The sequence below is a fragment of the Callithrix jacchus genome, chromosome 10 (genome assembly GCF_049354715.1).
Source record: "Callithrix jacchus isolate 240 chromosome 10, calJac240_pri, whole genome shotgun sequence".
NCBI classification, from domain to species: domain Eukaryota; kingdom Metazoa; phylum Chordata; class Mammalia; order Primates; family Cebidae; genus Callithrix; species Callithrix jacchus.
The window spans coordinates 128,787,131-128,811,304 of NC_133511.1; the positions used below are offsets into that span (position 1 = coordinate 128,787,131).

At 54.4% G+C, this 24,174-nt stretch overlaps 1 protein-coding gene across 8 annotated transcripts in view; it reads left to right on the forward strand.

Moving 5' to 3' along the window:
- CARS1 (cysteinyl-tRNA synthetase 1) overlaps positions 1 to 24,174 on the forward strand; it is a 58,294-nt gene continuing 34,120 nt past the window's right edge. For 2 of the 8 annotated variants that reach the window (XM_035263697.3, XM_035263698.3), the window contains exons 1-7: positions 1 to 93; positions 10,005 to 10,253; positions 15,314 to 15,405; positions 16,589 to 16,677; positions 17,942 to 18,038; positions 18,601 to 18,699; positions 19,666 to 19,815. In XM_035263697.3, coding sequence (XP_035119588.1) covers positions 69 to 93; positions 10,005 to 10,253; positions 15,314 to 15,405; positions 16,589 to 16,677; positions 17,942 to 18,038; positions 18,601 to 18,699; positions 19,666 to 19,815 — 801 coding nt within the window. In that variant the 5' untranslated portion in view covers positions 1 to 68. Of the gene's footprint in view, positions 94 to 10,004; positions 10,254 to 15,313; positions 15,406 to 16,541; positions 16,678 to 17,941; positions 18,039 to 18,600; positions 18,700 to 19,665; positions 19,816 to 24,174 lie in introns of all 8 variants that reach the window. The other 6 variants (XM_035263699.3, XM_078341754.1, XM_078341755.1 and 3 more) reach the window with 5 other exon arrangements.

Below are 24,174 nucleotides of genomic sequence, written 5' to 3' on the forward strand. Positions count from 1 at the left end.
GGGGCGGCGGTTGCATCAGATTCTGGGAAGTGTCTGTCGCCGTAGCTGCGGGTCCGGGATTCCCAGCCATGGCAGGTTCCTCCGGGGAGCAGGGTGAGCGGCTTGGCTGGGCCAGGCTGAGGGCGGCTGGGGCCTGCCTGGGCGCTGGGTGCTCGGCTCGAAGGGCGGCGAGGCCTTGTGTCTGAGGAGCGGGGGTGCCTGGGGTCCGAGGGACGGCACTTCCTTGTGTCCGAGGGACGGGGGTACCCGGGGTCCGAGGGGCGGCGGTGCCCGGGGTCAGAGGGGCGGCGGTGCCCGGGGTCCGAGGGGCGGCGGTGCCCGGGGTCCGAGGGGCGGCGGTGCCCGGGGTCCGAGGGGCGGCGGTGCCCGGGGTCTGAGGGGCGGCGGTGCCCGGGGTCTGAGGGGCGGCACGCCTTGGGATCCGAAGGACAACTGGTGCCCAGCTCCGAGGGACGGCCACTGGGGGACCCTGTGTGAAGGGCTGCCAGACTCGTGGCTGGAGCACAGACCCCGCAGGCACCCGAGCCCGACCGGACGCTGCCGATACCACCTTGCCTCAGTTTCCTCACTTGGTTCCTGCCGAGGACCCCTTGTATCCCCACACCAGGAGGTGGCCCTACGTCCAACAGCCTCTCCTCAGCCGGTGCCTGGGTGGGCCCTCGCCCCATCTTGTCCCAGCTGGACTTTTCGGGAGATACAAAAGTGCAAGAGTTGTTTTGGTTTTCTGCCCAGACCTGGCAGCATCCGGGAGGTGGGCGGAGGGCACCCGAGGTTGGTACTTAGGGAAATGGGGCAGAGGACGCCAGGGGTACGCGTACACGCAGTAAAAGGGCTTGGGGCTTTATGAAGGCTTTCATCTCCAGTTCGGAAGCAGTCCACTGCAAGCTGATTGTCAGAGCATTACTGCCCACTTTATTGCCAACCCTGGAGGTTCCCCGGGGACACAGCTGGGTCAGCTCCCCCAGTCACTCATGTCACCAGTGGGTAGACCTCGAGAGACCACAGGGTCTCACACTGTCCCTCCAGCAAGATTTTAGGTGCTGGAAAGGCAAGAGACTGAATCAGAAAGCCCAGATTCCTGACAGTCTGGAGCAGGTTTTCCAAAGGAAACATTCTCATTATCTAGTTTTTAATTCTCTTGGCTGGCAAAAATTAGATGCAAGTTCTTCTAAGACACCTCCAGCACCTACCTACCCCCAGTTTAGATCATGCCAAGATTTCCTTGGCATTTGGTGGTGCCCTTCGCCTCTGAGGGTTCACTGGGTTATAGATAGGTAGTTTGACAAGCTGGGTAATCTGGTGACATGGGTACACCTGGATGACAGGGCTACACTCTTGTGCCTCATGGCAGGAGCTAGTCACCTTCCAGGCACGCCGCCTTCTACCCTACCTGTGTGCCTGGATTCCAGCACCATCTCCACCCACCCCAGAGCCAGGCAGCCCTCAGAAGTCACCCAGATTCCTGTAAAACAGCGTCGTGGTTAATAGCCCCAGCTCTGGAACCGATCCTGGGTCCCAGCTCTGCCCCTTCCTCACAGGAAACCATGGGTAATGGCTCCTACCTTGGAGGATGTAGCATAAATGAGTTAATAGATGAGAAGGACTTAGAACAGTGCCTGGCACGAAATAGGTGCTCTGTCCATGTTGAAAATGAGAGCCTGTTTGTTTTTTAAAATAAAAATGTGATTTTGGTTCCTTTGTGAATGCAAATGACATGTTAGTAGTGTTTTTATCTTGTTTTTAAAAATGGCTTCGGAACTTGAGGTTTTCAGAGCTTCGTAAGAATTGCCTTAGTTTTGGAGCTTGCCGTCTGGGTTGGGATTGCTCACTCGGCTGCCAGGACAGCAGGCAGATTGCCCATCCTTACCCTGCGGGCAGCATCTCCAGCCAGTGTTCTGCCCCAAGACGTGGCCCGCCTGCCCTTTGCTATCGCCTCCTCCCACCACACACAGGCTCTCAAAGATAAGAACAGGAAATAAAATCCAATCGTAAATGCTTTCAGTGACTCTCTTCCCAGATTTTTCAAGGAGACCCTCGTTTTCGGACCGTCTTCCGTAACTTGCCTCAGACCCTCACTTGCTTGTTCGTGATCTCATTGGCTGTACAGCTTCTTCTCTGTAGTCTTGAAGGTGCGGGGGCTTGGCGCCTGTCCAGGGGCCCAATTATTTCAGAAGGATGAGTTTCATTTCTGAGATTTCTGGGGTGGATGGAGCCTACCTCAGGGCCTTTCCCTACAGATTTGGGATACCACTCGGGTGGCTGCTCGATAGGTCAGACTTACACTTTAATTTTTATACAGTTTAATTCAAGGGTCTTCATCATAACATAACCAGCATTTTTTCAGCAAGAGTCTGTGCCAGGCACTACTCTAAATGCTTTACATCTGTTATCTCCTGCCACCCTTGAAGAAGCCCCTTTGAGGAAGATCCTGCTGGCATCTTGTACAGATGAGAACCCTGAGCTTCAGAGAAGTCAAGCAGTCTGTCCACCATCATGCCTAGCCAGAGGCAGAGCCAGGCTTCCAACCTGGGGAGGCTGACTCAATAGGACCTTACCTGTGCTGTGCTGCTTCTGATGATGCTCTTCAGACTCACTCAGAGTAACTTGACCCAGAGAGTTAAGGCAGGCGAGAATAAAGCTGGTGCCCTTGATGTGCTCCCCAGAGCCAAATGAAATGTTTGCCCTGTGAACTCCGGTACCATGTTTTCAGGCACTTGAAGAGTCTTAGGCAGTACCCTTGGAGTAGAGATTAAGCCATTTCCAGTGTGGGTGCTCCGGGTGGCAGTATTGCTGTCTGATTACCCCACGGGCTCAGTGTGAGGGATGTCGGATTCTCCTGATAATGAATAACCTCCTTCCCAGTAAGGAGGAAGATGGAGATGCTGTTCTTGCAGGGAAGAGATGATGCCTGGGGGACACCTCTGTGAATGAGTGTCAGCTCAACCTCCTGGGCTGGGGAGCAGGAGACAGGTGGGAGCCCTCGCCTGTGGGAGGAAGCTCTGGTCCTCCTCCAGGAGCTGGTGGAGGCTCCTAGTTGGGTGGTGTTGGCTCCTAGTTGGTGAGAGCAGGGGGGCATCCACCTCTCTCCTCCCCACAATTCATGTCTGGGGGCTTTTTCCAGTCCCCTGTCTGAGCACTTCTTGGGCACGGAGTGCGTCATTGAGAGGGACCCAGGAGGAGCAGCTGTAGAGGGTAGGACCAGGGAAACATGTGCAGAAAGGGAGTGACCTGCAGGGTGAGGTGTTGCCTGGACACCCGCAAGATGAGGACACTGGTGGGACCTTAGAAGTAGCAGGGTCAGTGGGCAGAGGGTCAGGGTGAGTGACGGGTGCAGACCCCCACCAAACCGAGGCACTTATTAGGAGCTCAGACCTGCTGTGAAGGGGGTCTGCATTTTAGCAAGCCGCCCACCCATGGGGAAGCTGGTTTAAACCTTACTTGCTGGGCCCACCCCAGAGACTCTGATTTGGCGGTCTCTGGTGGGCCCAAGAATGTGATGTGTAAGGAGCCCCAGGTGCTGCTGCTGGTGGTGCCAGGACCATGCCTGAAGGAAGGCAAGAGGAGAAACAGGGCAGCCCGGAGAGGTTTAAATGCTGATAGGCCAGGTGTGGCGGCTCATGCCTGTAATCCCAGCACTTTGGGAGGCAGAGGTGGGTGGATCACCTGAGATCAGGAGTTGAAGACCAGCCTGGCCAAGTGGTGAAACCCTGTCTCTACTACAAACAAAAAATTAGCTGGGCATGGTGGGGGATGCCTGTAATCCCAGCTACTCAGGAGGCTGAGGCAGGAGAATCACTTGAACTTGGGAAGTGGAGGTTGCAGTGAGCCAAGATCATGCCATTGCACTCCAGCCTGAGTGACAAGAGTGAAACTCTGTCTCAAAAAAATAATAAAATAAAAAATAAATGCTGATAGGAAAGAGCCAGCGAGAGGGAGAAGTGGCACTGCCGTGGTTGTTTGGCATGTCAGGGATGTGGTTCATTTGGTGTGGATTTGGCTTGGTACCTGCGCCGAGTGATAGCTTGGTGTCTGCACTGAGTGATTGCTTGGTACCTGCGCTGACTGATAGCTTGGTACCTGCGCCGAGCGATTGCTTGGTGTCTGCACTGAGTGATTGCTTGGTACCTGCGCTGACTGATAGCTTGGTGTCTGCACTGAGTGATTGCTTGGTGTCTGCGCTGAGTGACTGCTTAGTATCTGTGCTGAGTGATTGCTTGGTACCTGCGCCAAGCGATTGCTTGGTACCTGCGCCGACTGATAGCTTGGTGTCTGCACTGAGTGATTGCTTGGTACCTGCGCTGACTGATAGCTTGGTACCTGTGCTGAGTGATTGCTTGGTACCTGCGCTGACTGATAGCTTGGTGTCTGCACTGAGTGATTGCTTGGTGTCTGTGCCGAGTGACTGCTTAGTATCTGTGCTGAGTGATTGCTTGGTACCTGCGCTGAGTGATTGCTTGGTACCTGCGCTGACTGATAGCTTGGTACCTGCGCTGAGTGATTGCTTGTTACCTGCGCTGACTGATAGCTTGGTGTCTGCGCTGAGTGATTGCTTGGTACCTGCGCGGACTGATAGCTTGGTACCTGCGCTGAGTGATTGCTTGGTACCTGCGCTGACTGATAGCTTGGTACCTGTGCTGAGTGATTGCTTGGTACCTGCGCTGACTGATAGCTTGGTGTCTGCGCTGAGTGATTGCTTGGTGTCTGCGCTGAGTGACTGCTTAGTATCTGTGCTGAGTGATTGCTTGGTACCTGTGCTGACTGATAGCTTGGTGTCTGCACTGAGTGATTGCTTGGTGTCTGCGCTGAGTGACTGCTTAGTATCTGTGCTGAGTGATTGCTTGGTACCTGTGCCGAGTGATTGCTTGGTACCTGCGCTGACTGATAGCTTGGTGTCTGCACTGAGTGATTGCTTGGTGTCTGTGCTGAGTGACTGCTTAGTATCTGTGCTGAGTGATTGCTTGGTACCTGTGCTGACTGATAGCTTGGTGTCTGCACTGAGTGATTGCTTGGTGTCTGCGCTGAGTGACTGCTTAGTATCTGTGCTGAGTGATTGCTTGGTACCTGCGCTGAATGATTGCTTGGTACCTGCGCTGAGTGATTGCCTGGTGTCTGCGCTGAGTGACTGCTTAGTATCTGCTTGGTACTTGCATTTGATTTCAGTAAATGTTCTGTAAAGACTCCAACTTTGTAGCTGGTGATAATCAGCATCCACCTTTGGGACATTCCCATGGCCTTCATTGTGTTTATGGACTGAACTGCAAGGTCACCTGGGGGCAGACATTGCTTTCTGTGGGGGCAGAGCAGGAGTTTCAGCACAGAGTGTGCAGGCTCTACAATGAGGGCCAACGTCCAGGAACTGGTCCCTGGGAGGTTGTCGTCTGCTCAGAAGTGTTCTCATCTGGTCTCAGCATCAGACTGATTGACCGCAGCCTGGCTCAAACCCATGACCACTTGAAAGGTGACCTATTTTTATGTCTTTCCTCCAGACAGCCTTAAATGCAGCTGCCACAATTGCCCGCATGACTGCCCCCATCCCGTGGGAGCCAGTGGTTCTCCTGTGCTTCCCCGGGCACCAGCACCTTTCTGTTCTGAGCGGGTGCTTCCCAAGCCTGCGCTTGGTTCTCTTTTGATGAGCAGTCCAGGCTGCTCCAGCCGGTGCATTTAAGAGTGATGTGGCCCAAGATCAAGGCAGATGTGGTAATGAATTTTTAAAAGAATAAAATTAATTCAATAAAAATGAGTGTGTGATCCCGGGAAATCTCCAGGAGACTCTCTGGGCGTCACGTGCCGCCATTATAGTAATAACTGAGTGATTAGGATGATAATAATAGCAAACTGGGCACTGGCTCTGAGCCAGCAGCTTTTAAACATTTTACAAGTGTAATTGGACTTAATGGCCTGCAGCTTTACAAGGCGATGTTATGAGTGTGTTTCGCACATGCGGAAATGCCGCAGCGTGTGTTGGCGTAGGGCCTCAGCCCCACGGGCTTGGGGCCGCCCCTCAGGTCTCTAGAGTGGATCCACAGCGCCTTCAGCAACCAGACTGCTTCGTTAGCACTCGAAAGCCAGTGCAGTCGTTAGGACATGTCGTGTTTTTCTCGTTTTAAAAATAGCATATGCTTATCGCAGAACATGTGAGCCATGAATAAAAAGAGGGGATTAAAGTCACCTGTAACCCCCTCATCAGCCATCGTCACTGTCAGTGTTCGGGCGCATGGCCGCAGTCTCCCGTCTTCATCAGAATCTGTCCTGAGTGTGAGACATTACTGTCAGCTTGCTGCCTGGGGCTGGGGGGGGGTGGGAACTGGAAGCTGATGCTGTGTCACTGTTCCTCAGGAGATGCTGTGGCCTCTCCTTCCCTCCTGCTGTCCTGGAGCCCAACCCAGACACAAGCAGTTGCATAAGACCGAGGCTCAGGGAGGGGACGGGGAGGGGAAGCGCAGAGGGTCGGCGTCGGGGGAACACAGCTTTTGAACTGTGGCCTGACCGGTGAGGGGACGAGGCTCACCTTCTGGCCCTGCCCGTCATTCTGGCAAGTTCTCTCATCTTGAGTGGACTTCGTTTTTCTCATGAGTGGGGGCAGTATCCAGCTGAACCAGAAGTCTCCTGGTCGGAAGCTGCTCTGTGAAAGAGTTTGGAGGAGTCTGATACTTAATTAGCGTTAGTTTTCCAGGACCTTGCTTTGGGGTCCTTGGAGCTGGCATGGCGGGTCTCCCTCTGCCTCTGTCCTCCCTGATCTTGTCTCCAGCTTGGAGGAGAGTGCATCTCCATGTGAGCGACCTCCTTCCTCTCTCAGAGGGAAGCCTCAGCAGTGCCAGTGCCGAGACCGGGCCAGTAATCGTGGAGATAGGACAGGTGAGCTCCTGGCACCCGCGGGCACCTTCAGCGGGGCCAGAGTCTGCCCTGTGTATCTCTTTCCTGGGACTGTTGGAAGAGCTAAAGTGAAAGTGACTTGTTCTTGTGGCTCTGGTATCTTTGGGCAGCAGCGCTCCTGCTAAGCAAGCCCTTAAGGGCTCAAAGCCGCAGAGGCTGTGGCCAGTTCCCAGCACTGGTCCTTGCGCAGGTGTCCTGAGAAGGGTGGGGGAGACCCAGTGCCATAGGGGAACGCCAGCCTGCCACCAGTGGGATGCGCTCCGTGGTGCCGTTCTGCTGTCCGCTCATCTGTTCCCTCAGCAGCATTAGCCGGTATCTGCAGTATCTGAATGGTGCAGACCAAGCAGCGAATGGAGCAGTTGGAGTGGTCAGGCGGATGGTGAAGGAGAGCTGTCCCTGCATGTGTTTGACAGGAGTGCTGTGGAGAGAAACGGCAGCCAGGCTCAGGGTCTAGAGGCGGGCGCCATGCGGACAGAGTTCTTGAAGGCCTGGTGGGGAAGCTGGCACCTCGCAGAGCTACGAAGGATTAAGGGGCCTGCTGGTATCTGGGGAGCATTCTCCCTGGAAAGGAGCAGCAGGTGAAGGGGCCATGTGACTAGGGTATGGTGAGCCAGGTCGGGGCCCATGGCCAGCACAAGAACGGGCTGGGGCTGCTGGCGAGGTGGGTGTTAGGGGACTGTGATGTGACCTTGAGCTTTTCAGCAGGGCCGCAGGAGCCCCGTGGCTGGGAGGGAAGAGCCACTCTGGCTCCAGGTGGTGGTGTCTGCCTCACAGGAAGCCGGGTGACGAGTTAGAGGCCCTGGATCCTCCTGTGGGGTGGCTGTGGGTGCTCCTGAGAATAACTTGTAGAGGGGCATGATTCCAATTTTGGCTAGGGAGTGTGCCAGAGCTTTGCTTCTGGGTACTTGGAGTGGGTGGCCATCTTATGGGGGTCAGATGGGACGGTGGCTCCCTGCAGTGAGAGGGAAGCAGGGCAGTGAGAGGGACGCTGCACTCATCCCACCAGTGAGAGTCACCCCAGGAAGCCTGTTTTAGGGCCTGCGTCCGTGTGGAGACTTCAGGAAGGCTCTCCCACGCCGTGCCCACCCCTTTACTGCAGAGAAGAGGTGGCTTCAGGACAGCTCTGGCGGCTATGGAGGCCAGGCCCTGGGCATCACGCAGCTCCGTGGGCTCCCTGGCAGATGAGGAGCTCAGCCCAGCGGGTACTAGTGCTGCACTCCATTCTGACCCCTCTTTGCTGACAGCACTGTGTTCTGGGAAGGGCCAGTTATCAGCCTGACTGAAGGGTTTTCCCCATACTAGGCAAAGCAGAGAAAGGCGTTTGTGTGCACTTACCCCCGCAACACACTCTGCTCTGTTTTCAGAAGGTGTGTGGGTTTGGTTGGGGTGACTGGCTCTGTGCCAGGGAGTAAACACAGAAGATGGGGGACGAAAGGGAATGGGAGAGGGCAGAGCGGGAGATGATGACATGCAGGCCACCCACGCCCCATGGCTTTGTGATGTCGGGCAGCCTGTGCTGCACATGGCACAACAAGGGGTGGCCAGATGTGTGCTTTCCTACCCTGAGTGAACTCTGGGGTCAGAGGGCGTCTATGTGGAAGGAGCAGGCATCGGTCCTTTCCCCACAGTTCACTCAGCAAACACAGTCACTGGTTCAAGGCTCGGATGCACTCATGCTCATGGGCTCGGGGACCAGATGTCCTTCCCCTGGCCAGCAGCCCGGTGCCGTCTGTCTGCTCTGCCCCCACTTGAGGGAGGCGGGCCCTGCAGACCACCTGGTCTCCAGCTCCCATGTTGGAGGTGATTGCAGCCGGATACCCCTTAGAATGGTGAGGCAGATTTCATTCCCCAACCCTGACAGTAGGGAAAGGAGCTGCGTTCCTTGCTGATTCAGCAGAGATGACTTTTGGATTTAAAGGGAGAATGATTAGCTGAGCCTGGTGGCACGTGCCTGTCGTCCCAGCTACTCAGGAGGCTGAAGCTGGAGGATCACTTGAGCCCAGCATTTTGAGGCTGTGATGAGCCTTGACTGCGCCACTGTGCTCCAGCCTGGGCAATAGAATCAGACCCTGTCTCTAAAAAACAAAAACACACATAAAATAAATAAAAAATAAAGGGAGAATGAAGGAGGGGAAGGAGGGCGAGCAGGGGGTCTCCAGTGAAAAACAGCATGGGGCTGGTCCACGCTCGTGTGTCAAGGCAGCCTTGTCTGTTAGGGTTTCACCCTTGTGAAAGTTAGGGTTCTGCTCCTCCCCGTGGTGACATGCAGAACAGCGGCTCTCAGGTCCTTGAGTGATACACCTGATTTGTACTTTGAAGGCTCTAAGGAAGGAGGCTGGGGCCTGGGGCAGGTGGCCAGGTGTGGCTGGCTCGAGCAGTCACATTCTCCTGGCAGCCCTGTGCTTTCTTGGCTGGTCCTTCTAGGGGGCTCACTCCTGCAGACACTGTGCTAGGGTCCAGGTGTCTCTTGGTATAGGGGTGTAGATGACATGTTGTCAGTGTGGGGTTCTCCCTACGCTTCATCCCTCAGCACCCAGAGGAAGAATTGAGGTTGGTTTGGTTCGGGGGACTTTTGTTGTGAGTTTTAAAACACTGAGGTAAAATTCATAGAGCGTCCTTACCTGACAGGTGACATACCACAGTGTGTAGGTGGTTTTCCCAAGGCGAGGCTTATCCATTCATTACACTCCGGACGTGCCGACCCCTGTGATTTCAAGTGTCAGAAACTGAACTGCATAACTTCTGATAGTGTGGAACTGTGTTCATGCTTTCTCTGATAGAAAAATCAATTAAAAGTTTAAAAACGAAGTCATATATGTGGCATAAAATGAAAAGGGCAGAGTTCTGTGGCATTTGGTGCACGAAGCTGTCGTGCGGCCTTCAGTTCTCCCTAGCTCCAGAGCGTTTTCGTCACCCCAGAGGAAACCCCTATCTGTTAGGCAGCCACCCCCCCAACCCCAGCTGGCGCGACCCTGTGCATTTGCCAGTTCTGGATGTTCAGTGTCCAGGGAAGGGCTTAGACACCTTTCTCTTTGTTCTGTGCCATCCCCCAGCCCCACGTCTGAGTTCTGCCAGGTGGCTCTGCGCTGCCTCGCCTGCCTGCCTGACACATGTGCCCTCTGTTTTTGCAGCTCCCGACTACAGGTCCATTCTGAGCATTAGTGACGGGGCAGCCAGGGCACAGGCCCTGAACGAGCACCTCAGCACGCGTAGCTATGTCCGGGGGTACTCACTATCCCAGGCAGACGTGGACGCGTTCAGGCAGCTCTCGGCCCCGCCCGCTGACCCCCAGCTCTTCCACGTGGCTCGGTGGTTCAGGCACATAGAAGCGCTCCTGGGTAGCCCCTGTGGCAAAGGCCAGCCCTGCGTGTTCCAAGCAAGTGAGTAACGGAATGGGTTCCCTGGCCACTCGAACCTCTCCCCCAAGGTCAAAGGCCTTCTCCATCACCTTTGTGGTTACCTGGCGCCTGCGGATATCCCAAAGGGAGCCTCGCCCAAGAGTGTCTGCAGCAAGTGGCCTGGCAGCGCAGATCCAGTGCGCGGTGGGTGGAGGTTGGGATAAAATCGCGCCCCGTGGAGTTGGTTATCCACAGTGATGTTCACGTCGCTGACACGGCAGGATTGCCTGAGGTGACGGGATGCAGGGCCACCGTGACCCTGGGTTCCCACGCAGCATGCAGGCCCCGGGCCTAGCCTTGCGATTTTTGGCTGAGGCTGTGCCTGGCTCTGATTGACTCAGTTCTTTCTCTTTACTTTTTCTAGAAGATTGCAGTGTGTCTGCCCTCCAGCTTTAGAGTCGTTGAATCCTGACGTGTTAGGTCGTCATTGAACTTGTTTTTAAAAGACTAGTCAAGTGCGGTAGTGAGAAGAGGGAAGAGCAGAACCAGGAGCCCGATCTGTAACTGGCTGTGAACAGTCAATTGAGAGAACTCACTCCTCTGGACCAGCCACTGGACTTTTTAAAAATCAGAAATAGGTCATTTTTTTCTCGTGGGATGATGTCGGCCCTGCAGCTCCGGCCTGTTGGTGCTGGTCGCGCCTGTGGAATGTGGCTGAGGTCATTTGTGGGAGGCACTCCTGGGGTGCCTGCGTGGCCTTATCGCTCTCCATGGCAAATCTGAGGGCATTCCATGCCACCACCCCCGAAGTGTGCCTTTGGGTGGCTCAGCTCCTCCTCTGGCTGTGGGCACTCCTCCACCTTCATGCAGGGCAGGTTTCGTGCTGTTTTCTGGTGGTCCTGGCTGTACTTGGTGGCCTCCTGGGGGCTTCTCCAGACTTCTTTGGGGCCTGGGATTTGGAACATGCCACCCTGCCTCTGCCGTGGGTCACGCCTCTGCAAGGCCACTGTTTGAAGCAGGGTGGAGGTGGGGTGTCATATCTCCTAGGGGCTGTGTTTTCTGGATAGCTCTGAAGCAGGCACCCCTTACCAGCGTAGGATGGAGGCTGCTGCTGTGCAGGTCATAACCTTCCCTGTGTAGTCATTCCTGCCTGAGTAGCCATGTGGTCACCCAGGTGACAGCTGTGCTATGAGGTGCCTTCTCTCCAAGGGCATCAGATTGCTCCCCCTGCCATGTGCCATTCCAAGACATATCCAGAAGGGGCCTGGTTCCTCCCACTCAGCAGTGGCCCGTCCAGTCTTCTGTCACAGGGACTTGTTGAAAGAACAGTATAGACACATGCCTCCATCCACACTGAGATAAAGGAAGGTTTTTGCTCCTACAGAGAGGAAGCAGAGCCACACTGCCACATAACAGAATGGACCGTGGATAGCACTAATGGACTTGTGCCCTCCCCAGCTTCCAAATCCCCTCATCACCCAGGCTGCCCAGGAGGCTGCCAGGGACTGCTTGTGCCAGGAATGATGGACATTAGGTCAGGTGACCCTCACTCGAGCTGTACATTGAGCAGGGGCTGAAAGGGAAGGTGGAGCTGGAGTCCAGGACTGCTAGGTCCAGTGACAGTGACCGCGAATGGGTCCAAGATGCCGTGGAGTCCAGTGTAGTGTCCTCACCCACGTCCCTGGGATGACATAAGCTGTGGCTCTCCCTCCATGTAGCTGTGAGAATCAGAGCAGCTGCCTCCACTGAGTGGGAACGCCCTCCACTTCCATGCCCATACTCCCCAGGCATCTGCCTTCCCTCCTGGCACAGTGGGGCAAGTGCCCCTCCTCCTGCTGGCCATTGCAGCAGCATCAGATGTGTCCATGTCTGGCCCTCAGCCTGCCTGCCTGTCACCAGCCCCTCCCACATGCCCTCCGTGTCCTTTTTCCGAAACCATGGGCCTCAGCAGCCCGAGGGGTCCTCTCGGAGATGGAAAGGCTCTGCTTAACCCTCAGGGTCCTATTCCTGTGGAGCCAGACCGCTTCCTGGGGACCCGTTCCCTCTGAGGTCGGCCTCTAGCCCGGAGGTCCACTGAAGTCAGGGCGTTGAACTTGCTGGGCCCTTTTCACTCACAGCGGAGGCTCAGCCCTTCCAGCCTGCCAGCCTCTCCCTAGCCCCCAGGAAGGGGGCTCCACTTCACTGAGAAGGGCATGGGTCTGTCAGACGCTGAGGCCATGGTTTTAGGAGCATGAAGGTTTGGTGTTGCTGTCGCCCCTTGGGTGGAGGCCCCTTAACTTCCTTATGAAGGATTTCTCTCCGTGAACCCCTTGCTTGGGTTGTGTCTACATGTGATGTGACATAGGCAGACTGCTCGCCACTTCCCGGCTTCTCTCTGTCCATCCTTTTTCTTCAGCCTCCCAGATCCCTGATTTTGAGGCATGTCTCTCATGAGCGATTCATAGTTGTTCCATTGTTGGATCTCTCAGGTCAGGGTGGGACTGTGGAATGAATGAATGTGTGTTCATTTTTTCTAAAGAAACAAAAGCTAGGCTGGGCGCAGTGACTCACCCCTGTAATGCCAGCACTTTGGGAGGCCGAAGTGGGCGGATCACCTGGGGTCAGAAGTTCAAGACGATCCTGGCCAACATGGTGAAACCCCGTCTCTACTAAAAATACAAAAAATTAGCTGGGTGTGGTGTCACACACTTGTGGTCTCAGCTACTCAGGAGGCTGAGGCAGAATTGCTTGAACCCCAGAGGTGGAGGTTGCAGTGAGACGAGATCGCGCCATTGTACTCCAGCCTGGGCAACAAGAGCGAAACTCCGTCTTGTTAAAAAAAAAAAAAAGCAAAGACTTAGAGAACAGCACGCTGACTGCTTTTCTGGGTTCCTGTGTGAGGTGTAGCAGGAACCCTGGTTAGGATTGTCGGGTTGTGGGGTGTTATACAGGATGGAAGACTCTGGCATCACGATTCAGGGGTCCTGGCCTCTGAACTAGACTCCTCCAACAGGGACTGACCCTGGCCGAGTGCTCTCAGCCCTGATAACTCAGGAGGCAGGCAGTGAACTGTAAAAAGCAAGGGTCCTTAGTTTTTCCCTCCTGCAATCTGAATATGTGTATCTGGGCTTGGTAACCCATTTCCTGGGGAGCACATCACCATCTGTGTGGAAGTAGCAGCCTTAGGGGAGCTGGAAAGCTGGCCGTGGCCTGGCTTCTTGGGCGAGCTCTCAGTCCCTGGAACCCTGGGCCCTTCCCTCATAGCAGGGCGAGTGTGATGATCCCATGGCCTCATGGCTGTGTTTCTGGGCAGCATCTCCAGCCATCTGAGATGGCAGCAGTGTCCTATTAGAGGAGCTCCAGGGTCTTTGTCAGGGAAGAGAGTGACACGGTCCTAGAGTGGCAGGTTGAGAGCCTCCAGGCATTGAGTGAGAGTCTCCTTCAAGGGCTTGTGAGGCATTTGAAGTAGACTGAGGCTAGGCTGCACTTGGCCTCATAAACACGTGATATTTCATTAGGATTGGAATTTCCTACACTTTGGAATCTGACCATCTGTGACTGCTGGAACTTAGCTAGCATGGGGGTGCCTGCTGAGCACTGTTCCTCTCTCTGCCTCCCACCCCATCTCCTCTCCCTGCCCAGACACACATGGTGCAGCCGCTCTCCTTCCTCCCCTTGACCTGCTAGTCACCAGCATGTGCCGTCCTGGCCCATGTGGCCTGGGCAAGAGCCAGGAGGCCAGAAGATGGCTGGTGCCCAGGACCAATCGCTATGTGGCGATTCACTGGTCATGTTCAACAGAGATTTGAGGGAGGCCTGTACAGGGTCCCACCTCCTGCCAGACCCTCTGGCACAGAAGCCAGGAACAGGAGGAGGCAGGATGCAAGCATCCTGGTGAGCTGCCAGGCAGCCTGCTGGGGTGGGCGCAGGTCAGTGCCAGGAGTATCCATCTCGTAGGCCCTCCTGGTGCCACTCAGTGGAGACATGTGAAGCCCTTCCCAGGGCCAGGCACCAGGCTGGGGTTGGAGGTGCCCAGTAGAGCATGATGCAGAACCTGGACCTGTGGGCAACAACTGGCGGAAAGTGGGGATCTGCTGAGGGGCAGGGCAGGTCTGAGCCAGCCGAGGGCAATGAGAAAGTCACCAGGTGCTCTCCTCTGCATCCGGCATTGCAGGATTGACATTTCAGAGGGTGAATAATCACCCTGTGGCTGCCCCTGGCCCCAGAGACAGAGCTCTGCCCCTTCAGGGGTCTCAGATGCAGGTTGATAAGGACAGCCTCATGCCAGGTTGGAAGCCAGGTCTGGCAGCAGTGTGGTCACAGCAGCCCGGGCAGCCCCGCAGGCGTGTGGAGGGAACAGCTGGGGAAGCCTGGCCAGGAGGAGGTGACTGGAGTGAGGGCTGGCTGGCCAGGGTCTCCGCCCAGGGGCTGGGAGGAGCTCAGGTTATCTCTGAAGGCAGTATAGACCTGTGTGGAGCTTGAAGCCAGTGTCTGGATCAGAGTCTGCCAGGCTGCCCGCCCCCAGCTAGGAGCCAGCCCCTCGCTTCTGCAGTGTCCGAAGTGATGAGGAGGGGCTGGGCTGGAGCCAGTCTTGCCTGCTGGCTGTGGCCACGGAGAGTCCTTTCTGCTCAGACTCTTGGCCTCTGTTGCCAGGGCTTGGAGGCTTGGAGGTGGCCTGTGTCCCACAAAGAGTCCTCAATGTCCTCACTTTGTCCAGGTGAGGGATCCAGGAGGGGGAGGTTCCCAGGGCTGGGACAGCACAGACCATGTCAGTGTTAGGCCCTGGCTGACCCAGGAGTGCCAGGCGGCGTGCTCATTGCCAGCAAGGGGTGGTATTGGAAGGGCAGTGGAATGTGCTGGGTATGCTGTACAGGCATTCCTCAGCCCTGCTGAGGTTCTTAGGGTATTATTGGGGTGCGCTGCCATACAGAATATGAAAAAGTGAAAGAAAGAGGCAGCTGTCTTTGACCTGGGTAATGTTGGCTGAGATTCATGTGGTTTCACGTTAAACATTTCACGGAAAACAATAGTCCTGTTATAAAAACCAAGTCTCCGGATGAAGAGGCGACTTGCACTTCCTGTTGCTGCCCCTGGACCCTGACCCTGCTCTCTCTGCCTCCCAGGCAAAGGCCGGCGTGTGCAGCCCCAATGGTCCCCTCCTGCTGGGACCCAGCCCTACAGACTCCACCTTTACAACAGCCTCACCAGGAACAAGGTAAGGAGGACACAGATGCCCTGGCATGTGCACAGGATGGGGAGGCAGGGCGGCCCAGGTGCCCTGTCACACAACAGACTTGTCTGTTCCTTCTGCTGGGCTCTGGAGTTCCATAAATCCAGGTTTAAGATCCTCCGGACACTTCCACGTGCATAGTCCCTGTGGCCCAGGGGCAGAGTTGTGTTCTGAAACTCAGACACGTGAAGTATCACGCCTCATGTGGAAGCCTGCCCACGGCTTCTGGGCGTGGATCACCCTGGCTTGTCTCTCGGACTCTGCCCAAGCATGAATACCTGAGGTCATCCACAGCCAGTCCTTTCAGGAGGACACGTGGTTGCAGCAGTTGGCACCGTATGAGCCAAGCAGGATGGGCAAAATGGCAAACTGGCTGCATGTTGTTGGGGGCACAGCAGGTTTTGAGAAGGCGGCAGGACGGGTTCCTCACAGAATGGGGTTTGCATGGTTTGCTTGGCTCAGGGCATGGCCAGTGACTCCAGAGATTTCGGACCAGGCTCTGGCCGGGGCTGCGAGCACACTTGGCAGACGGGGAGTCAGGTGTGAGGCAGTTCATGGCCTTCCTTGGGAAACTGTTGAAGATGATGCCCCAGAGAGGTCTGAGGATGCTGGGATGTTGGGGGGTGGTGCCAGAGCAGCGGTGAGTAGCACCACGATTCAGGGGTCCTGGCCTCCGAGCCAGGATCCTCCAACAGGGACTGACCCTGGCCAAGTGCTCTCTGCCTCAGTTTCTTCATCTGTAAAAAGAAAATTACATCACCTGCATCCTAGAGTGTACTGCCTGGAGCAGATATGTTCAATTGAGTATTTTGCTCAGGGCCTGGCACGTGGTAGGTACTCAGTAAATATTAGCTGTGTAATTGTTCAATAAGCAGCATTTCAGCAATGAGTAAAATCATTGATTCCCTTTATGGTCTCCCTCCATCGATGAGTGGAACCCAGGGAGGCAGAGGCTCCACACACACCGGGCTCTCAGTCGGTGGGGAGGTGCCAGGCGTCTCACTGGGCTCCCACCGAGACTGACTTTTCACAGTAAAACAAAGTGGTCTGCGTTGAATTTGTTTACACAAAACGCAAACCACACTGTGATGTCTGTTGCTGTTTTTGGTAATCCTGTGCAGTGTTTCTTGCATTTCTTGTGATCGACATTCCTTCATTCCTAACAAAGGAAGTGTTCATACCTCAAGATGGGAAAAAGGTGACGTGGTATTGCTGTGGGCCAACCGTCTATGACGCATCTCACATGGGGCACGCCAGGTAGGTCCACTGCCAGGTGTCCTGTGGCTTCTGCAGTTGCACGCAGAAGCCAGAGCCGCGGGGTCCACAGCAGGGATCTTAGCTTTACAAAGATCTTAGCTCTGCTACAGCGACCTGAGATCTGAGGAATCAAGCCTGAGTTTCTTCTCTTATTTTTAAGATGAAAATGTTAGTGCCATAAGTAATCCATATTCACTGCAGAAACACTACGGATGACCAAAAAGGAAGCGTCTAGCCCCGCTGCTAGCATGCTGGACCCCACCCGGCCGCTTCTTCTCACGTACCCTTAAGTTTTCTGTCATCCCTCAAGCGCTGCTGCGGTCCCCAGACGCTGGATTGCCATCACACTCAGACCTGACCGGCCTGAGGCTGAGTTGGCTGTGACCCTCCCCGCCACACGCACTCTGGGTGGTCATGGCCGTCGTTCCTGATGAGTAGCTGGCTGTTGGGGTCAATGCCACAGAGTCCTTTTGTTTGTTCGTGTTTTAGTTGCAATGCCAAGGTCATGTATAGTCAACCCTGGAACAACCCAGAGGGTGGGGGCGTGGCCCTCTACACAGTTGAAAATCCGCATGCAACTTTTGATTTCCCAAAACGTCACTACTGAAATAGCCTCCTGCTGACCAGAAGCCATACCAATAGCATGCCAGTCAGTGGACACGTCTCTTACATATGTGTTACATACCGTATCCGTAACAGCAAAGCAAGCCAGAGTGAAGACAATGTCATTAAGAAAATCAGGGCCGGCTGTGGTGCCTTACACCTGTAATCTCAGCACTTTGGGAGGCCGAGGTAGGCGGATCACCTGAGGTCGGGAGTTCAAGACCAGCCTGACCAACATGGAGAAACCCTGTCTCGACTAAAAATACACAATTAGCCAGGTATGGTGGCACATGCCTGTAATTCCAGTCACTTGGGAGGCCGAGGCAGGAGAATCACTTGAACCTGGGAGGTGGAGGTTGCACTGAGCTGAGATGGCGCCATTGCACTCCAGCCTGGGCAGCAAGAGTGAAACTCGGTGTCCAACGAAAGAAGAAATCGTAAGGAACAGGAAATAACTATTCATTAAGTAGAAGTGGATCATCGTAAAGCTCATCCTTGTCATCTTCACGTTGAGTAGGAGGAGGAAGAGGAGGGTCCTTGCTGTTTCAGGGGTGGGAGAGAAAATCATGTGTGAGTGGGCCCACGCAGTTCGTGCCTGCGTTCAGTGTTCAGCCGTACGCCTCGTCTGATCTGGCGGTGTGTGTGTTTTTCGTTGCTTCAGGTCCTACATCTCTTTCGACATCTTGAGAAGAGTGTTGAGGGACTACTTCAGATTTGATGTCTTTTACTGCATGAACATCACGGATATCGATGACAAGGTAAAGAAAGATTTTACAGGATTAGAGTTTAAACGCAGTCGGGCGGCGTGAGAGAAGACAGGACTTTCGCATAAGGAAATAAAGTAATGTAGGCTTGATCCGGCTCACGTTTTGACCTGATAAACATCATTTTAATCCCCTCAATGAATAGTATTAGGACAGCGTATGCTACTGCTGTGTTCGTTTATATAGACGTTCACGTGCAGTTAGAAACCTGCATGTTGGGCACGTGTCAGGAACCCCTGGTGTTTTGCGGAAGGAAGGCCGCCCGCAGCGCGCCCTTCTACTTCCAGCTCCGCAGGGGAAGCCGGGCCCCCCGCCTCCCGCCGGGCTTGTTTCCTTAAGCGGCAGAAAGATCATGTTAGGCCTTGGGCACTACTCGGCAGGTGGGAGATGGAGGGTGATGTTTCTGTTTGGCGATGGTGTGCACGTCTGGGGCCGGCAGTTGTCTCCCCCCCGCCCTCACCCTCACTTAGAGTTGGCCAGGTAGAGAGCGGCCCGCTGCACAGGGATGAAACTGGGCTCTACGCGTCACTCCCCAGTGTCTGCCTTCCCTCTCTAGATCATCAAGAGGGCCCGGCAGAACCACCTGTTCCGGCAGTATCGGGAGAAGAGGCCTGAAGCGGCACAGCTCCTGGAGGATGTTCAGGCCGCCCTGATGGTGGGCCTCTTGCTGTCTGCTCTGGAAACTGAGCCCTTTGCTTTCTGGTCTCGGTCCTCTGTAGGGTACTGTCCCTAGGGTAGTGTCAGTCTCGCAGACTTTCACAAAGTGTGTGTTAGTAAGCCAGTGCCATTGGGGCACTGAAGTCTCCATAGGTGAGGTCCCTTGGCCTGTGACAAAGTCACCAGGGAACACGCACTAGGGTGGAGTGGAGAGTAGGTGACATTCCTGCCACTTACAGGAAAACAGCTGAATTCATCTCGGTGCCACTAATTACACTTACAAAAATGCTTACCAATGCTGCTGTCTAGTCTTCAATGCCAAGGTCACAACGAAATCAGAAAGTACTGACTGAGAGCAGAAGCTATACTAAGCTTCTCAATTTGGTAGTACTGTAAACTTTCAGAATTTCCTAAAGTTTGTTCTCTCTAGTATTTTCATTCTGAGTAACATTATTATATAGCTATTTCACAACGGTACTAAGAATAGGTCATTTTATTCTCTTTACTAATAGTAATTGCAGTAATAATTACTGGCATGTTTATGGCATTTTATCTCAAAAGCAGGAATAAAATTAGAGCTTAGCAATCTTTTAGGTCAGTGAGGCTCGAGTGCCTTCCTGATGGGGGTGTTTGCAGCCACCTCAGAACTCTCTGGGTGGCCCACTTTCCCTCATCCCCAGAACAGCCCTTGAAATACTGCTCTCACACCCAATTCGCACTGGAGAAACTGAGGCATAGAGTGGCTAGGTGCCCTGTCCAAGGTCACACATGAGAGGCCAGTACCAGGAGCTCCTGAGCCGGGAGCTTCATAGTCTCTTAGTTACTGCCCTGCCCCTTGGGGTGCAAACTTCTCTCTATGGGGCCGTGGGAAAAACTGGTCTGTTTTCTACCTTGAATCACCTTTATGAACTTGGGGTTTTGCTGAGTCATATCTAATAGGTTTGACATCTCTTTATGGTTATAGCCATTTTTGGTAAAATTAAATGAGACCACAGATGCCGATAAAAAGCAGATGCTTGAGCGGATTAGGCACGCGGTGCAGCTTGCCACAGAACCACTTGAGAAGGCTGTACAGTCCAGGCTCACGGGAGAGGAAGTCACCAGCCGTGTGGAGGTGAGTTTCACACATCTCCCAGCCAGCCCTTTTGGGTCACCTGTCAGGCTGTGCACAGATTGAGTCCACAGATCGTCTTAGTGGAAGATAGTCTGGCCGTGTCTCCTATAGCTCCACTGTGGCAGGTGGCCCGATTCTGTGGTGGCTGAGTCAGTGCCCCTCCCCTCCCACACCCTCTTGCTGCATTTCCTGGGTGCAGAGCCTGTGCCACGGGAAGGAGACTTGGGATCCACTACCCTCACCCTCACTTAAGAGTTGGTCAGGTGAGAGAGTGGCCTCCATCAGACAGGCAGGAAGTGCACTTGGAATGTGGGGGCACAGCCTTCTGTCGAAGTGCTCCAGGATTCCCCCATGGACTTTCCCCACACCAGCTGTAGAAGGAAGAGGAGCAGGGGTTAATGTTGAATTGAGCATTGAGGCCTGTGGGTACCTGCCGAGCTTGGGCCTTCACACTGACCAGCTACGTTATCCCTGCAAAGGCCTCCACACACAGGGGAGAGACCTGGGTGCAGGCGTTCCCGTGTGGCGGGCACCCTGGACAGGGCTAGGATGGCCTTCTCCTTTGTGCCAGCGCCACCTGCTGGTCACTCTTAAAGAACTGGATGGAAAAAAGAGAGATGGCTGCAGCTGTGCCAGGAGAAAGAGGCCTCCTTAGCCCACAGCCTTACCACTGCCCTGGCCCCACCTCAGTGATGGGGCAGGGATTCTGTGGCTGCCCTTCGTGGGCCTGTTTCTTTTCCGTTTGGTTTCTTCTGTGTCCTGACCCAGCAGATGACTTGGTCGTGCCTGTTTCCAAGCTTCATGGGAACGCGCCACGTGTGTGTAGTTGTCAGTGTGCTTTCACCCCGGCTGTGCCCCTGGGGCGGGCCCACATGGCTGTCACTCCCTCAGTGCCTGCCTGGGGGCCGAGCTGTTTGTTCTCCTGGACGGGCCGTTAGGTTTCCTTATTACCAGCAATACTACTATACGTTTTCCCCCCACTTACTCCTATTGTAAAATTGTGATGAAACACACATCATCTTAACCGTTTTTACACATTTTCGTTGTAGAGACAGGGTCTTTTCGTGTCTGGTTTGTTTTGCCCAGCGTAGCATCCCCGTGCTTTACCCATGCTGTCGGCCTGTCGTGCTCTTCCTCCCCCCGCGGCTGAATCATACTCTGTGCTAGATAGATGGGCCACATTTCGTTCATCCATCCACCTGCCCGTGGACACGTGGCTGGTTTCCACCTTTTGGCTCTCGCGAGTAATGCTGCTGTAACCCTGGGTGTACAGATACCTGTTTGAGTTCCTGCTTTCACTTCTTTTGGAGATCTTGCTGGGCGATAGGGTGATTCTGCTTTTGGCATTCTGTGTGACCACCATGTTGTTTGCGCAGTGGCTGCGCTGTCACACGTTCCCACCCGTGGTGTACCTGGGTTCTGTTTGCTCCACGTCCTTGCCAAAGCCTGTTGTTCTTCATCTTTTTCATCTAGTAGGTGTGAGGTGGTGTATCCCGTGGTTCTGGTTTGCACTTCCGCAATGACTAGCGATGTGGAGCGTCTTTTCCTGAACTGTGAGTTGTTTTGTGTTGTCTCTAGGTGGACGTTTGCGACTTTCTTTACGACACACACTTGCAAGTGGAATTGCTGGGTTCTATAGGATATATGTCGGTGACTGCGTCGGGGGCTCCCAACACTGCCCACACATTCTGGGTCCTCTAGGAGGACTCATGAGACTCGGCACTGAGTTACCATCTCGTCTAAGGTTGTTTGTTTGGGGGTTTTTTTTGTTTGTTTCTTTTTTTTTGAGATGGAGCTTCACTCTTGTTACCCAGGCTGGAATACAATGGCACGATCTCAGCTCACTACAACCTCTGCCTCCAGGGTTCAAGTGGTTCTCCGGTCTCAGCCTCCCAAGTAGCTGGGATTACAGGTATTACCGGTGCATGCCACCATGCCTGGCTAATTTTTTGTATTTTTAGTAGAAACAGTTTCACCATGCTAGCCAGGCTGGTCTCAAACTCCTGACCTCAGGTGATCCGCCCGCCTCAGCCTCCCAAAGTGCTGGAATTACAAGCATGAGCCGTCATGCCCGGCCTCATCTAAGGTTTATAATAGTGACACAACGGAGGGGCAAAGGCTCAGGCGGAGTCTTCATTCATCCAAGGGCAGGCTGCTGAAGCATCCTCCCTCCCTCCCATGAGGACACAGAGCACACTTTCCCCCTCCAGGAAAAAATACAGCCACATGTGTGAAATGTTCCTCTCTAGGGAAGCCTGTCACATAGGCACCCTCTGCCTGGCATGTGCCACAATTCCTGACTCCCCAGAAGGAATTGTGGGGTTCCACCTGCATAAGCCACAGTGTTTGTTCAACTGCCCGTGGGAGCTACTGCCACAGAGCTGGGTGTCCCAGCCTCTCGGCAAAGGGGACATTTCAGCTCCCAGATGGCAGCCAGTGGCCAGCTCTGCAGCAGGCCTTTCTCAGGTAGCACACACAGACCTGCTGGGCTCACTTCGACCTGCATAGTAACCATATCGGCAGTGTCTGGATGGTCAGGCACGGCGGCTCACACCTGTAATCCCAGCACTTTGGGAGGCCGGGGCAGGAGGATCACTTGAGCCCAGAAGTTCCAGACCAGCCGAGGCAACATAGTGAGACTCTGTTTCTACAAAAAGTTTTTAAAAGTAGCCAAGCATGGTGACGCATGCTGGTGGTTCCAGCTACTCGGGAGGCTGAGGTGAGACAATCACAGGAGCTGAGGAGTTTGAGCTGCAGTGAACCATGATCGCACCACTGCACTCCAGCCTGTGCAACAGAAAGAGACCCTGACCTTTACAGGAAGGAAGAGGCGTCTGTGCAGAGCCTCACGGGAAGGAAGAGGTGTCTGTGCAGAGCCTCACGGGAAGGAAGACGTGTCTGTGCAGAGCCTCACGGGAAGGAAGAGGTGTCTGTGCAGAGCCTCACGGGAAGGAAGAGGTGTCTGTGCAGAGCCTTACGGGAAGGAAGAGTTGTCTGTGCAGAGCCTCACGGGAAGGAAGAGATGTCTGTGCAGAGCCTCACGGGAAGGAAGACGTGTCTGTGCAGACCCTTACGGGAAGGAAGAGATGTCTGTGCAGAGCCTCACGGGAAGGAAGAGGTGTCTGTGCAGAGCCTCATGGGAAGGAGGACGTGTCTGTGCAGAGCCTCACGGGAAGGAAGACATGTCTGTGCAGAGCCTCACGGGAAGGAAGAGTTGTCTGTGCAGAGCCTCACGGGAAGGAAGAGTTGTCTGTGCAGAGCCTCACGGGAAGGAAGAGTTGTCTGTGCAGAGCCTTACAGGAAGGAAGAGATGTCTGTGCGGAGCCTTACAGGAAGGAAGAGTTGTCTGTGCTGTTTATCTGCACATACACCCGTACTTGTATTGTCAGATTCTCCCCTCTCATCAGTCAAATGAACGCCAAGTGCTGTTTGCTGTGGTTTGACTGCCTCTTTTTCCACCCTCTCCTGAGACTGAGCGTCTTGTCACGAGTTTGCTTCCAGCTGTGATTCTGTGCCCCATCTCTCCCGTTTCCCATGGGGTTATGGGTTTTTTCTTCCGATACTAATTGCTATGATGTAACTGTCACCTCCAAAGCTCATGTTGAAACTGAATCCCTAGTTAGCAGTATTGAGAGGTGACTGGGTCGTGAGCGCTCAGCCCTCCTGAACAGATTCATCCATTCAGAGATAAGGGGGTTAATGGATGAATGGGTCATCGCAGAAGTAGCATAGTTATCCTGAGAGTGGGCTGTTATGGAAGACAGTTTGGCCCTCATGAGCCCCCCCAGCTGTGTGATGCTCTGCGCCACCTTGGCACTCTGCAGAAAGTCCCCACCAGCAGGAAGGCCTAGAACACATCTGGCCCCTTGACTTGGAACTTCCCAGCCTACAGAATTGTAAGAAATAAATTAAAAAAAAAAAAATTATCCAGTCTTGGCCAGGTTCGGTGGCTCACCCCTGTAATCCTAGCACTTTGGGAGGCTGAGGTGGGCAGATCACCTGCGGTCAGGGGTTTCAGACCAGCCTGGCAACATGGCGAAACCCCATCACTAGAAAATATAAAGATTAGCCACAGTGATGGCTCATCCTGTAATCCCAGCTACTCTGGAGGCTGAGGCAGGAGAAAGGCTTGAACCCAGGAGGTGGAAGGTTGCAGTGAGCTGAGATAGTACCACTGCACTCCAGCCTGGGCAACAGAAAACAGACTAAAACACAAATCCATCTCCGTGACATGTTGGGTCTCTATGTGTTTGTGTTTCTCAGTTCTGTTCTGTTGGTGAAATTGTCCAGCCCAGGCCAGGTGCAGTGGCTCACGAAGGCAAAAGGATCCCTTGAGCCCAGAGTTTGAGATCAGCCAGG